Raw genomic sequence first — 13179 nt, forward strand, 5'->3', positions numbered from 1 at the left:
GGGGGGGGGGGCGACGGCCCAGGTTCGCCCCCACGAAGCTCCGCCGTTGATATGGACCCATTATTTGTAGTGTCGTCATTGTACGCCATCCCATCCATCTTCTATGACGGAGTCTTTTTTTCAGTGTTAAATAATATTCCGTTGGGTTCCCATCCATCAATCTCGATATGATTTTTTGTGACCTCCCTCTCCAACTTCTCTCTCCTCGCCGCTGCCGGAAGATGCCACCGGGCAAGGGTCAGGCGGCCGACTGTGGAGGCGGGGCCCGAGTTGTTTTGCAACATCTATCTAGGTCAAGCTAGCAATCTGACCCATGGGCACACCATAGCATCCTCAGACAGACAGTCAATCAGAACGGGTGAACCAATGCCTTGAGATATATCTCCGATGTTTCATCCACGCATGCCCAAATCACTAGAGCCAGTTCATCTCTCTTGCGGAATTCTGATACAACTCCAATTACCATTCTGCTCTGGACATGTCACCCTTCCACGCACTGTATGGGCATGAACCCAGGCATTGGGGAATCAAAGCAGCATCAACTTGCACAATCCCAGCCCTGAAGGACTGGCTGGAGGAGAGAAAAACAATGCAACATGTCCTTAAGCAGTATATGCACTGGGCTCGCCACATCATGAAGGTGCAAGCAGACAAGAAGCGCACGGACAGAGAATTCAATGTAGGGGATGCTGTCTTCATCAAATTACAACCGTATGTGCAATTATCCGTTCATCGCCGAGCCAACCACAAGCTTGCCTTCAAATACTTTGGTCCCTTCAAAGTGATCCGCAAGATTAACCCAGTCGCCTACGAGTTGGAGCTGCCACCGGAATCCAAGATTCACCCGGTGTTCCACATATCTCAGCTGCGGCAAGTCCTCGAGCCAGGTACCGACGCCTATGATAATTTGCATGTACCTCGATCTGCAGAGCTGGTTCCGGTGGAGATGCTCGATAGGCGCTGGCGGCAAACTCTTACTGGACGACGTGAGCAATATCTTGTGCGCTGGTCTTATTCAGAACTCCTGGACGCTACGCGGGAGGACGCCCTCACGCTCAAAGCCCGCTATCCTCTCGTAGCAGCTTGGGGACAAGCATGCTCTCGAGGGGCAGGGGATGTTAGTGTCCCAAATACAAGTGCAGCCCGGGACAAGAGCAGCGCTGATGGGGCAGCAACAAGTCAACTACAGGCGACCAATCCGGGGAGAGAGCGCGTCATTGCCAGGCCACCTGGGATCAAGCATCCAAGTCGCCTGTTCATGGGCCCTGAATTGATGAATGCTATATAGGAAAGCTCCAGCGAAGGAAATGACATCCTGGCTGGGATCACGGCAAACGGCACGGCTGGCACTTTTGTTTCCTTTTCTTCTTTCTTTCTTTCCAAGTGAACTCTTCCTGAGGAAGTGTATCGTGAGTTAGAGACTGTAATCCCGAATCCAGCGAGTGAATAGATCGGGCACCTAACACACTCAGCCCGATGGCCCAGCGCGTTCACCAGCCAACGGGCAAAACAAAATCGGGTCATCCAATTTACACCGTGAACGACACAAAGCCATGATCCAGTAGTGGAAAAGCATTAAGTATGACATGACTGAAGTATACAAAATCTAGGAACACTATCTAAGCATGGAAAGCAAAGACGGCTATTACCTTTTCCACGATCCCATGGCGCCCTCGTCGAGTCTGCCGCCGAACCCTTAAGCCCCCGAGAAGAAAGAATCCCCCTGTCGCGGCCGCCTATTCCACATGCTTCTCCAAGCACCTCCTCAACCTCCAGCAGGGCCGCCTCCACGCCGTCCATGGCCATCCCTCATGCGCGTCTCCACTCGGGAGCACGTCGTGGACCGATTGGAGGCCGCCCTCCGCGAGCACGTCATTGTCTGCGTGGCCTCCGTGTCCTAGTGGTTGTCGATGTTGTCGAGCGCATGGACCACACTGTCCTGAGAGAGCCGGTGTCTGAGAGATGGTCGTCCCCTAGTGGTTGACTCTCTCCCCACAACCATGGATGGATCTCGTCCATGGCGATGAGCAGGACGCATAGGAGAAGGGAGTGGGATGTGGAGAAGAAGGGTAGGAAGGAACAAATTTGATAGGTGGAGGCCAGAGAAGACGAAGGGGGAGAGGGGTTAATGCGAGGAGGCCTAAAGCGGAAGGAGAGACCCACATTTGGAAAGAATCGCTAAGTGATTGTAATGCGCATATCGGTCTAGAAAAAGTCTAAAAATTGGTGGAGGCAATAACTTCGTTCGATCAGGGGCTATTTCTTCGGTCATGATTTATTCCTTTCCATATAGAAGTTACCAAATACTAGTGAGAATATATCTTTTTGGCACATAAAAGCAGTTTAAATAGATCGTTGGTAAAATCTGGTTTAAATGTGTTGGTGGGATAAAAAATCTATACTACTATTAAACAATCAAACAAGAACTTCTTTAAGCACACCCCACAAAGCATACACAGATCCTATATCACCGCACGATTAGGCCCACTAAAATCAATCTAACAGTTAGCCTTAACCTAAACCATTTTCTGTGTGCACTTAGCAATTTACATTGACTGACCGTACTCCACCGTGGAGGAAAATATGAAACTTCACGCTTGAGCAATTAGGAAACTAATTATCACGGGTGCATCCTATTCTAGGAAACTAAATCAGAGTGCATCCATCCTATTATGAAACTAATCTCAGACAAATCCATACTATTAAAAAACTTATCTCGGATGCATCCATCCTATTAGGAAGCTAATCGTGAGCCGCCTGCCGCCATCATGCACGCTAGCCACGATGGGGGAAGCGCGAGGAGCTTCGTCTTTCTTCGGGAACATCTATACTACTATTAAACAATCAAACAAGAACTTTTTTAAGCACACCCCACAAAGCGTACACAGATCCAATACCACCGCACGATTAGGCCCACTAAAATCAATCTATCGGTTAGCCTTAACCTAAATCATTTTCTGTGTGCACTTAGCAATTTACATTGACTGACCGTACTCCAACGTGGAGGAAAATATGAAACTCCACGCCTGCGCAATTAGGAAACTAATAATCACGGGTGCGTCCTATTCTAGGAAACTAAATCAGAGTGCATCCATCCTATAAGGAAACTAATCTCAGACAAATCCATCCTATTAAAAAACTTATCTCGGACGCATCCATCCTATTAGGAAGCTAATCGCGAGCCGCCTGCCGCCATCATGCACGCTAGCCACGATGGGGGAAGCGCGAGGAGCTTCGTCTTTCTCCGGGAACACACGTGCTATCGCCGCCATCGTCTTCTGTTTGGAGGCCAGGCGCTCTTCTGCCGCTACTGCGACGACTCCATCCACGTCCAGGGCATGCTCTCCGGCAACCATCGACATCCGTGTTGACTTCAGCTCCGTTCGCAGCACCCATGCCGACAAAGTGTCTGTTCAGTGGGTGCACGTGCATTACATATTAAATAAGAATCGTGGGCCTTCAAGCAATCTAGAATTATAGATTTGGGATCATCTTAGGTTGCCGATTGCTGTACTGAAAATGTGTAATTATATATGGCACGTACATAAGAATGCAGTAATCTTGTCTTACAAAGTAGGATCAAGAGGGATACTAAAGAAGTCAAGATGCAGAGTCTATTTACCATGATTACTTCTCATGTTCATGTCGGCTTCCTTGGGCTTTACTTCGTACCACCATATGCATTAAACTGGACCGTATCAAGAGGTAACACCATCCCCTTGATTAGAATTGCCTTATTTGTGATATTTGATCAGTGTGTGTTTTACGTATGACGTTGCTTTACCTGCAATTAAGGTGGGTTGCACTTGGCTAGGCACTATCTCTAGGGATAGGTTGGAAATCAGAATATATGATTCATTCTTAGAGAAAACTTTACACGCGTCACTTTAACATAATTGCACAGCAATCCAGTAAATTATGTAAGATTCAGTAGGAGGCAAGATATTGAAGATGTACTACTATTTCAGCTACATGATTCTATACATCTAAAACGGGTCACATGACTCCGTAACTATTGTTAGAGAATATCTCTTGCTGTTCTGTAAATGTATGCAATTTCTACAGCGTTCCAATAAAGAGAATTTTACCATACAGAAGGATCCAATGAAGAAACTAATCCGGCTGAGTTCCAATAAATAGATCCTTCAAAGGATCTGTCCTAATACAGCTGTCGTATATTGGTACAGAGAAATCATATAAACTGCACTCAGTCAGATTTTTTGTTTCATGACAGAGAAACCAAATACCTTTCGCTATTTTGGCATATATATATTTATTCTTATATATTTGTGCAGTTTCGAATGATCCAACATATCTGCAGTCATCAAACTTGAAGACATGATGTTTAAGGCCTTATTTGCACCGCCTCTCTTTCTTTGTCTGTGCGCCTCTTTCCTCCAATAATAATAATGAACAACTTTTTTCGGATCAGGTATTACACTGTTACAAATATATGCTGAAGCTACTCCTTACGACAAGAAAAAAGAGGATGAATGCTTTCTATCTTCACCAGTATTGTAGCATGTTCCAAATTGTTGGCTCTTTCTTATTTGAGGATTCATCATTTTTTTGTAATTTAGAAGCTGGCCTGAAAGCTTGATAAGGTTAAGCTTGACAAATACTCTAGAATACTTTTCCTTCCATCTTTATTTTTCTTCATAACTCATTTCAGTTTCTATACGTACAAACCATCTTACATCATTGTAAGTTAGTATGGTTGCCAACACATAAACACATACAAAACTGGATAAATATTTTCTATCATGATAATTGTTGGATTTCTTCTAGCCCTTTTACATTTCAATTAGTTCTTGTAAATCATCTTTATTTCATATAGAAGTCGTTGTAGTCACATATCATCTTCTATTTCCTATTATCCATAGTAGGTAGCTATATAATTTTGGCAGTCCACACAACCAAAAAATATATATAATTTGATCCAAATTAGTACAAATATATATTTTGCTATGCAGATTCGTAGAATAAAATAAGATTCAAGAATTAAGCATCTTGAACAATATAATTGCACCGTAAGGCAGTTTATACTTTTTTTTTCCTGGCTACACTCGAAGAGAAGACTATACTACATGCATATATTACTGCATTAATAAATAATTGCTGATTTTATTTAAATGAGAATATTTACCTGCTATTACTATATGCAGCAACATAACCACTATTATGTCTCGCTTTTGAAAATACAATTTAAGCGACATCAAACATTGTGTATCCATTTAATTTATATTTTTTAAAATGTTTATTTTTTTATATTATGTGAATTCGCCTGTTTTACGTTTGAGACGTGCGTTGCACGTGCATGCTTACTAGAGGTGGGAAAGAATTAACGGGAGTGAGGCGAGACTATCAACTTAGAAATTAGGAGTAGAGATTAAACCAGTAAGAACGCACACACGCACATCTATTTTTGGCAAACATATGTGAGAAGTTGAACAGCGCAGTAGTGATCAAGATGCAAAGAAAAAATGTTTCATGCGCCGAAGCCAAGATCACACCTTCTTCTTCATACTGTCCGTCAGCTCAGCACCCACAGCTAGTAGGTAGCCCTTTCCTTGATTGTCTTTCTTTACCTTGGTTAGTTTAGTGGCTGAAAATAAATGAGAAATAGAAATCTTGACAAATATGTTACTCTCCTGTTACACTTGGTAATTGAGGAAAATGAAAACAATAAATACGGTTCAGTTTATTACTAAGCAACATCACATGCTAAGTAATAATTATTGTTTGAAAAGCAATAGGTGTGTTAATCCAACAGTCTGTCATCACTGAGACAGATAGAATTTTTGATCGACCCATATATCATCAAGTAGGAATATTCTTTGGCGGAAAAAGGCAAAGTAAAAGAAAGTAGAATGAAGCAATTGAGTAACATAATTATACATATAAAGGTGTCTCAAGATTAAAAAATATTACTGAGTGAAAAATGTTTGTAAGCACTAGTGTAGTTGTGAATCATAAATATCACGACTATTATTACCTTATTTCCAAATAAAGAAGTACTACAGTCATCGTTTTGTAGAATTCAATTTGAGTGGTTATGGAGTGGGTAACTTGTTTTGATACATTTGCTTTGTTTCATGAACATATACTGCTGTAGTGAATTTTTGGCATCAATATTTGCACTTCTGTTGCCTTGTCTCTCTGTAGACATTCCACTTCGTTATCTTCTACGAGTTTAGCCATCAAAGGATCTGACACTGGGGTTCCAATTTATTTTTTGCAATCACTAAACGGTGTGGAGTGCGAGTAGAGGCAATTCAGCTCAGTTTTGATAGAATCTTGGAGAACTGTTGGTACATGTTGGTACATGTTGTACATACAGTAGTTAAAATAGATTAGTTTGTAGGTGTTGATTAAATTTATTTCTCCGAGAATCCACTAAATGAACCAAATGAAGACCGAGCACAAATGTGCTTTCCTTACTTTTCTTTTATTGGTTGTGTTCCCCCGGATGCCAGAAAATCTCCTGATACATGTTGTACCTTCTTTAATACAAGATCAATAAAATTGTCAATTATCTAAAATACATAAATAAAAGCCGTGACTTTGCATACGAGTCAATGTAGTGGTCAAGATGAAAATAGATAGACAAAGTTACAAATAGCAACAGTCATGCATTTTCACCAACGAATGATTTCGAAAATTTAGATGGATAGTTAAGGTTTCACTTGCAACAACTCAAACAGATTGTTTTTTAGAAAGGGATGTAGACATCAATTCTTAATCCAACAAGCTCATCAACATCATTTCTTAGTTCTAATCTCAATACCCCACACAATAAGACCAGTCTTCCAAACTCCTCCCTCTGTTTCCTTTAGGCACACAGACACCTCGCTGTCACAGCCTTCTCTGTTGTAGAACTCACCAAGCTCGACCTCCATCCAGCCGTCAGCCCTTTTTCGAGGGAGCATAACATCTTCTGTGAGAGGAATTGCATCACAGTTCGTATGAGGCATATAGTCTTCCCAACTACACCTCAAGATATGTTTGCGAGGTACCCCGTCATCCCCGTCCTCTATGTAGGCTTGGAGGCAAACTTGGCGTGTTGAGTCGTCAATCCCTCCAACACTGATTGATGCCTCTTGAAACGGGAAATCGAGATTGAAGAACTCATCGGCTAGCTTGAACACCATGTAAGCAGCATACTTGGAGTTTGGGCTGAGCATTGTGCTATGTATTTCGCCACGGATTAACAGCCACCAAACTCCCCGAAGTTGAGCTGCTTCACAGAAGCTGTCGCAAATGCAAGTGTATGGGTATGGTTAGAACTGGCACTAGATGGAATGAATACCATTAGATGAATGACGATAGGAACTAAATTTATAGGCCCAATTAATTAGCGCGAACCTGTTGTTTGCTTGGATCTCATCAGAACCGAGCTTGATCCGTTCCCAGTAATCTATTGTCTCTCCCCATGAAATATGCTTCGACCTCGCCGAGAGCATGTAGCACATGGCGCCTGTCTTTTTGTCCAGCCACATGCTCTGCACAAAACAAGGGTAGAATTCTGAATTTTGATCGAGTAGAAAAGGAAGCAAGCACCCAAAGTAGTCGGGGTTGGGCGATTGCATTTACATGGGATCTATAATTCTGTAAGTGCCACGAGGTTGCCTGGGAGGAGCGCCGGTTGATCGGAGAGGCATCGGAACAAGCCCTTCTTGGACAGCGGCGCGTGGGGGAGCACACCTTCAGCGAGCCGTGGGAGGTCACGGGGCAGGAAGCAGGACCAGACGACATCGGAGTCCGCGGCGGCAAGAAAGGCCCGGGAGACAGCGGCACAGCGTCCGGCGTCCGGCGGCAACGTGCGGGAGAGGATCGACGCCAGGACTTCCTCCGACAGGCGCGAGATCTCATTGCCGCCTGCTTCCATGATGGGATAGATCTCGTGGATAGATCTAGATTGGAAGAGACGTACCGCGGGACCAGACGCCAGGACTTATAAACACATCCCAGCCGACAAATACATGTAAATAATTAGCTCTGACTTTTCTCCGCGACATGTTTCTTTTTCTGGCCACAGCTCCATGACATGTTTGTCTCAAAAAAAAAAGAACTCCATGACATGTTTCTCTTAGCTACGGATCGCGCGCGTGCATGGTAGGCACGTGGATCAAATTGATTACTTAGGAGATTGGTGAAACCAGAAAGGCAGGCGAGAACGCTTTTGTCAAGCTTTTATGAATTGAATAATCAACTCATCAGACGAAAGAGATGAGAAGATTACATGATGCAGGAGGCAATAGAATAACTAACAGAAAGAGCAAACAATCACACTTGGCTAAGCACCCACACTAAACAAGATTGATTATCCCTAAAAAATTGAGGTTGATTAATGGTCACTAGTAATAATTAGAGTATCACACTATAGTCATGTGTCGTGGCGTCGTGTCATATAATTTTTTGAGCGCTTTTTTTCTGGCAGGTCGTGCCATATGGCATAATGGCATAATGGCATAATGGCGGAGTGTACCACGAGCTTGCCTGGGAGGAGCGCCGGTTGGTCGGAGAGGCATCGAAACAAGCCCTTCTTGGACGGCGTCGCATGGGGGAGCACACCTTCATCGAGCCGTGGGAGGTCGCGGGGCAAGAAGCAGGACCAGACGGCATCGGAGTCCGCGGCGGCGAGGAAGGAGCGAGAGACGGCGGCACAGCGTCCGGCGTCCGGCGGCGACGTGCGGGAGAGGATCGACGCGAGGAGCTCCTCCGGCAGGCGCGATATCTCGTTGCCGTCTGCTTCCATGACCGGATGGATCTGCGAATTGCTTCATGTTGGATGGAACGACGTGTTATTTCAGGGGGTTGGAGCCTTACAGGCGAAGGAACCGCGTGCACAGGGCGCACGAGGAGCATATCGGCTGTACTACTGGGTAGTACAGCCATGACGTTTTTTCTTTCTTCGCGAAGTAGGAAATCAGCTTCTTTTTTTAAAGGAAATCAGCTACTACACCTATATATTCGGTCCGGCCCACAATTACATGCACTTATAAATTCAGGCCGGCCCACATTTACATGCCTTTTCTTTTCTTCTGGTGACAGCTGCATGAAATGTTTCTGCATTGAGACAAGGGTTTTGGAACCATAGTTCAGCTCCTCCCTATCTGGTAGCCAAAACCGCATCCAACTCTAAAGAAAAAAAAAATGCCACCTCGAAATTTAAGCATAACGATAACCATTTACTTATTGAATTTATAGCAAATCAAATATAATCTTAGAAACAAAATTATAATATCAGATTCATATTCGAAGGAAGTTTTAATGCCTCATTAGCATTTGGGAAGAATTATGACTACCATATAGCTGGAGACACAGGAACCATATATATATATGACTCATGGAACTAACCCACCTCATTAAGCAAGAATTAAACTGACAGGTTCTAGAGTTCAATGATTATGGCATGTACGGTTAACCAAAGGTTTGCTCGATAAAGAGTACTGTATGTTACGCATAATCTTTGACATGAAAGTGGAGCGGCCGGCCGGGTTATACGTGGAGTTAGTTCGATGCATGCATGCTAGCTACCAGGTCGTGTGGCCGGCTGTCGAGGAACTGATGCGCGCATGGATATGGACGCCATGCATGTAGCTAGCTTAGTGGTATAGTTAGTGCTTGCGTGACTTGCGTGTGAATGGGTTAGTGGCCGTGAGTTCAGGCCGGTGATGTGTGCGTGCGTGTGTGCTGGGGTGCCTGCACGCGCAGGTATAAAAACCCCTCACACCTGATGTAGCGAAGTGGGGAGTTGCCGGTGTTGTAGCGATGTAGCCAGTGTAAAGAGTAAAAAGATTTGGGCGTTCGTGCGTCCGTGGGGCGTTCGTGCGCCAGCTGGAAAATCCCTCGTGTCCACTGTCTCATTTCTTCCTCCTCCTTCGTCTTTGTTGTGTGAGAGAGAGCGAGCGTGAGGGAGGTTCAGAGAAAGAGTGCAAGAGGAAGGCCACGGCAACAACACTATGCAATAATGTGTTTATACATGTTGTATGTTGTAATGAACAAACTTCTTTTCATCTATATGCAAGGGTTTGAAAAGGGAGCTCAGAAATAAATTTTACTGCTTTCAAAACACCAGAGGAAGAAAGAGAGACAGACATATCATTTTTGGGGGCTATGCAGCCAAAACTAATTTTATATTCTTTCTTTAGCTCCTGGATTTTAAATGACACTAAATTGTTGCCTTGCTTTGCTTACTTCTCAGCTCAATGCCCCATACTATAAGACCACCCTTGTTGCCTCCCGTCTTCTCCATCAAGCTGATGGACACCTCGCTGCCACGGTCTCCTTCCTCGTTATCGAACTCTCCAAGTTCGACCTCCGTCCAAATGTTGGCCATTTTACGAGGCAAAACAATGTCCTCTCTTGGAGGAACTGACTGACGAGGAGGAAAACAACCCGTCATGATGTACCTCTCAAGCCTTGTTTGATTAAACCTCCTCTCAAGGCGATTGGAGGGGATATGGAGGGATTTTGACTTGTAGGGGATTCAGTCCCTCTCAATACCCTTCAAATCCATCTCAAGCAAACAAGCCCTGAGGCGGCTCATCGGCCCTGTCCCCATCCTTGACGCAGCCTTGCAAACAAACTTGCCGGATTGACTCCATCCAGTAACACGAACATATGTTCTTTGGAACGGGAATTGAACCCAAAGAACGCTCCTCGCTTGACAAACATGTATATTGCTTAGGTTGTGTTTTGGCAGAGCAATTTGCTTTGCACATTTCGGTGGATTTCCAGATTTAATATGTTGCCGAGCTTAGCGACATGTGAGAACCTGTCAAACGCCGCGTAGGGATATACATGATGAGTAAGTTTTAGACAAAATTAAGGCTTTTAGTATGAAAATATATATTGCTGGAAATTGAAATTATTGAACATTTTGCCTTTTGTACTGTAGCCATCAGAAACTAAACCAACAGGGATCCAGTTCTTGTATCCCTGCGTGGGGGACTGCAGCACGCTGGCCGGAATAGTGAAGCAATCGGCATTGGTAACCCGATCTAACTACAGGCTCAGCATGTACGTTGTTGGCTTGTAGCAAGAGAATGCGACAGTAAATTTCACTAAACTGAAGCTTCAAGATTCAAGAATGAGTACCATTTGTGCCGGTGGAGGGCGGGTGGCTACTTGGACGGCAGTGGCGAGAGGGGGAGCTCGTTTTTGGCGAGCCATGGAAGTTCATGGTGTATGAAGTGGACCAAAAGTCGTCGGACTCGACCGTGGCACGGAGGGCATGGAAGGCAGCGGCGGCACAGAAGGCGTCCCATGTCGACATGAGTGAGATCACATGTGAAGGGTACTGGAGACGGCAGCGGCACTTTTTCCTTGTAGTGGGGCGCTCGCTCAAAAATAATGGTGTAGTGTTGGCGGGGCTATACGAGGGAATGCGCTTATCACCACGCTGGATTAGTTAGAGTTCACTCCCCCGCCGCTGCTAATGAAGGTACTATAAATGACTTACATGAAACATTCCCATCTCAGGATGAACGTACTATATAATAGTGTGTAGTTTCATATTGAATCAGTTTTATTCCTCTCTTTATAAGGGAGCTCAGAAAAGGCTTATTGAGTAAGAGTTTCGGCCTCATTCTCATTGAGTAAGAGTTTTATTCTTCTCTTTATAATGAATCAATTCTCTTACTCATTTCATAAAAAAATACATCTAACTACATTCAGAACAAAATATCACTTATTGATTAAGAGTTTTGGCCTCATTCTATGTAACAAAAATTAATCAAATAAATTCTCACTTTTAGCTCTCACATGGGATAGGGTACCCAATGCTACAGCCTTACTCGCCTTTGGTGCTTACTTCTTATCACAATGCCCCAGACAATAAGGCCACTCTTGGCTGTTGTCGTCTCGGTCAAGCTGATGGAGACCTCGCCGTCACCTCCCTCATTATGGAACTCACCAAGCTCCACCTGCATCCAATCGTCGGCTTTCTTACGAGGGAAAACAATGTCCTCTCCGGGAGGAACCGCATCACAATCACGATAATAACTTGGGATAATATGCCGAGGCGGGTCATCAGCTCCGTCACTGTCCTCGACATAGCCTTGCAGGCAAACCTGCCCCACCGATTCACTCCCAACGACGCCAAATGAAGCTTCTTGAAACGGGAAATCAAACCCATGAAATCTAGGTCCTAGCTTGAACACCATGTATGCCACGTAGGTTGTGTATTGAGAGAGCATGTTTCTCTGTATCTTTGCACGTATCTTCAGTATGCCATAGCCCATGTCACCGGCTTGTAAGAACCTGTCGAAAACGTACATAGGGACATATGCATGTTTAGTGGCTGAAAATAAATGAGAAATAGAAATCTTGACAAATATGTTACTCTCCTGTTACACTTGGTAATTGAGGAAAATGAAAACAATAAATACGGTTCAGTTTATTACTAAGCAACATCACATGCTAAGTAATAATTATTGTTTGAAAAGCAATAGGTGTGTTAATCCAACAGTCTGTCATCACTGAGACAGATAGAATTTTTGATCGACCCATATATCATCAAGTAGGAATATTCTTTGGCGGAAAAAGGCAAAGTAAAAGAAAGTAGAATGAAGCAATTGAGTAACATAATTATACATATAAAGGTGTCTCAAGATTAAAAAATATTACTGAGTGAAAAATGTTTGTAAGCACTAGTGTAGTTGTGAATCATAAATATCACGACTATTATTACCTTATTTCCAAATAAAGAAGTACTACAGTCATCGTTTTGTAGAATTCAATTTGAGTGGTTATGGAGTGGGTAACTTGTTTTGATACATTTGCTTTGTTTCATGAACATATACTGCTGTAGTGAATTTTTGGCATCAATATTTGCACTTCTGTTGCCTTGTCTCTCTGTAGACATTCCACTTCGTTATCTTCTACGAGTTTAGCCATCAAAGGATCTGACACTGGGGTTCCAATTTATTTTTTGCAATCACTAAACGGTGTGGAGTGCGAGTAGAGGCAATTCAGCTCAGTTTTGATAGAATCTTGGAGAACTGTTGGTACATGTTGGTACATGTTGTACATACAGTAGTTAAAATAGATTAGTTTGTAGGTGTTGATTAAATTTATTTCTCCGAGAATCCACTAAATGAACCAAATGAAGACCGAGCACAAATGTGCTTTCCTTACTTTTCTTTTATTGGTTGTGTTCCCCCGGATGCCAGA

The 13179-nt window shown here is 43.7% G+C and overlaps 1 protein-coding gene across 1 annotated transcript; it reads right to left on the reverse strand.

Annotated features, from left to right (window-relative positions):
* Positions 1-6651: 6651 nt before the first annotated feature.
* Positions 6652-8758, reverse strand: LOC119321780 (F-box protein PP2-B11-like). Its single transcript, XM_037595324.1, has 3 exons — positions 8489-8758; positions 7366-7502; positions 6652-7251 (listed from the first exon to the last, which is right to left on the reverse strand). The coding sequence occupies exons 1-3, from the start codon at positions 8756-8758 to the stop codon at positions 6762-6764; spliced, it is 897 nt and encodes a 298-aa protein (XP_037451221.1). The 3' UTR covers positions 6652-6761.
* Positions 8759-13179: the final 4421 nt, after the last annotated feature.

The sequence above is a fragment of the Triticum dicoccoides genome, chromosome 6B, assembly GCF_002162155.2.
Source record: "Triticum dicoccoides isolate Atlit2015 ecotype Zavitan chromosome 6B, WEW_v2.0, whole genome shotgun sequence".
NCBI lineage: Eukaryota > Viridiplantae > Streptophyta > Magnoliopsida > Poales > Poaceae > Triticum > Triticum dicoccoides.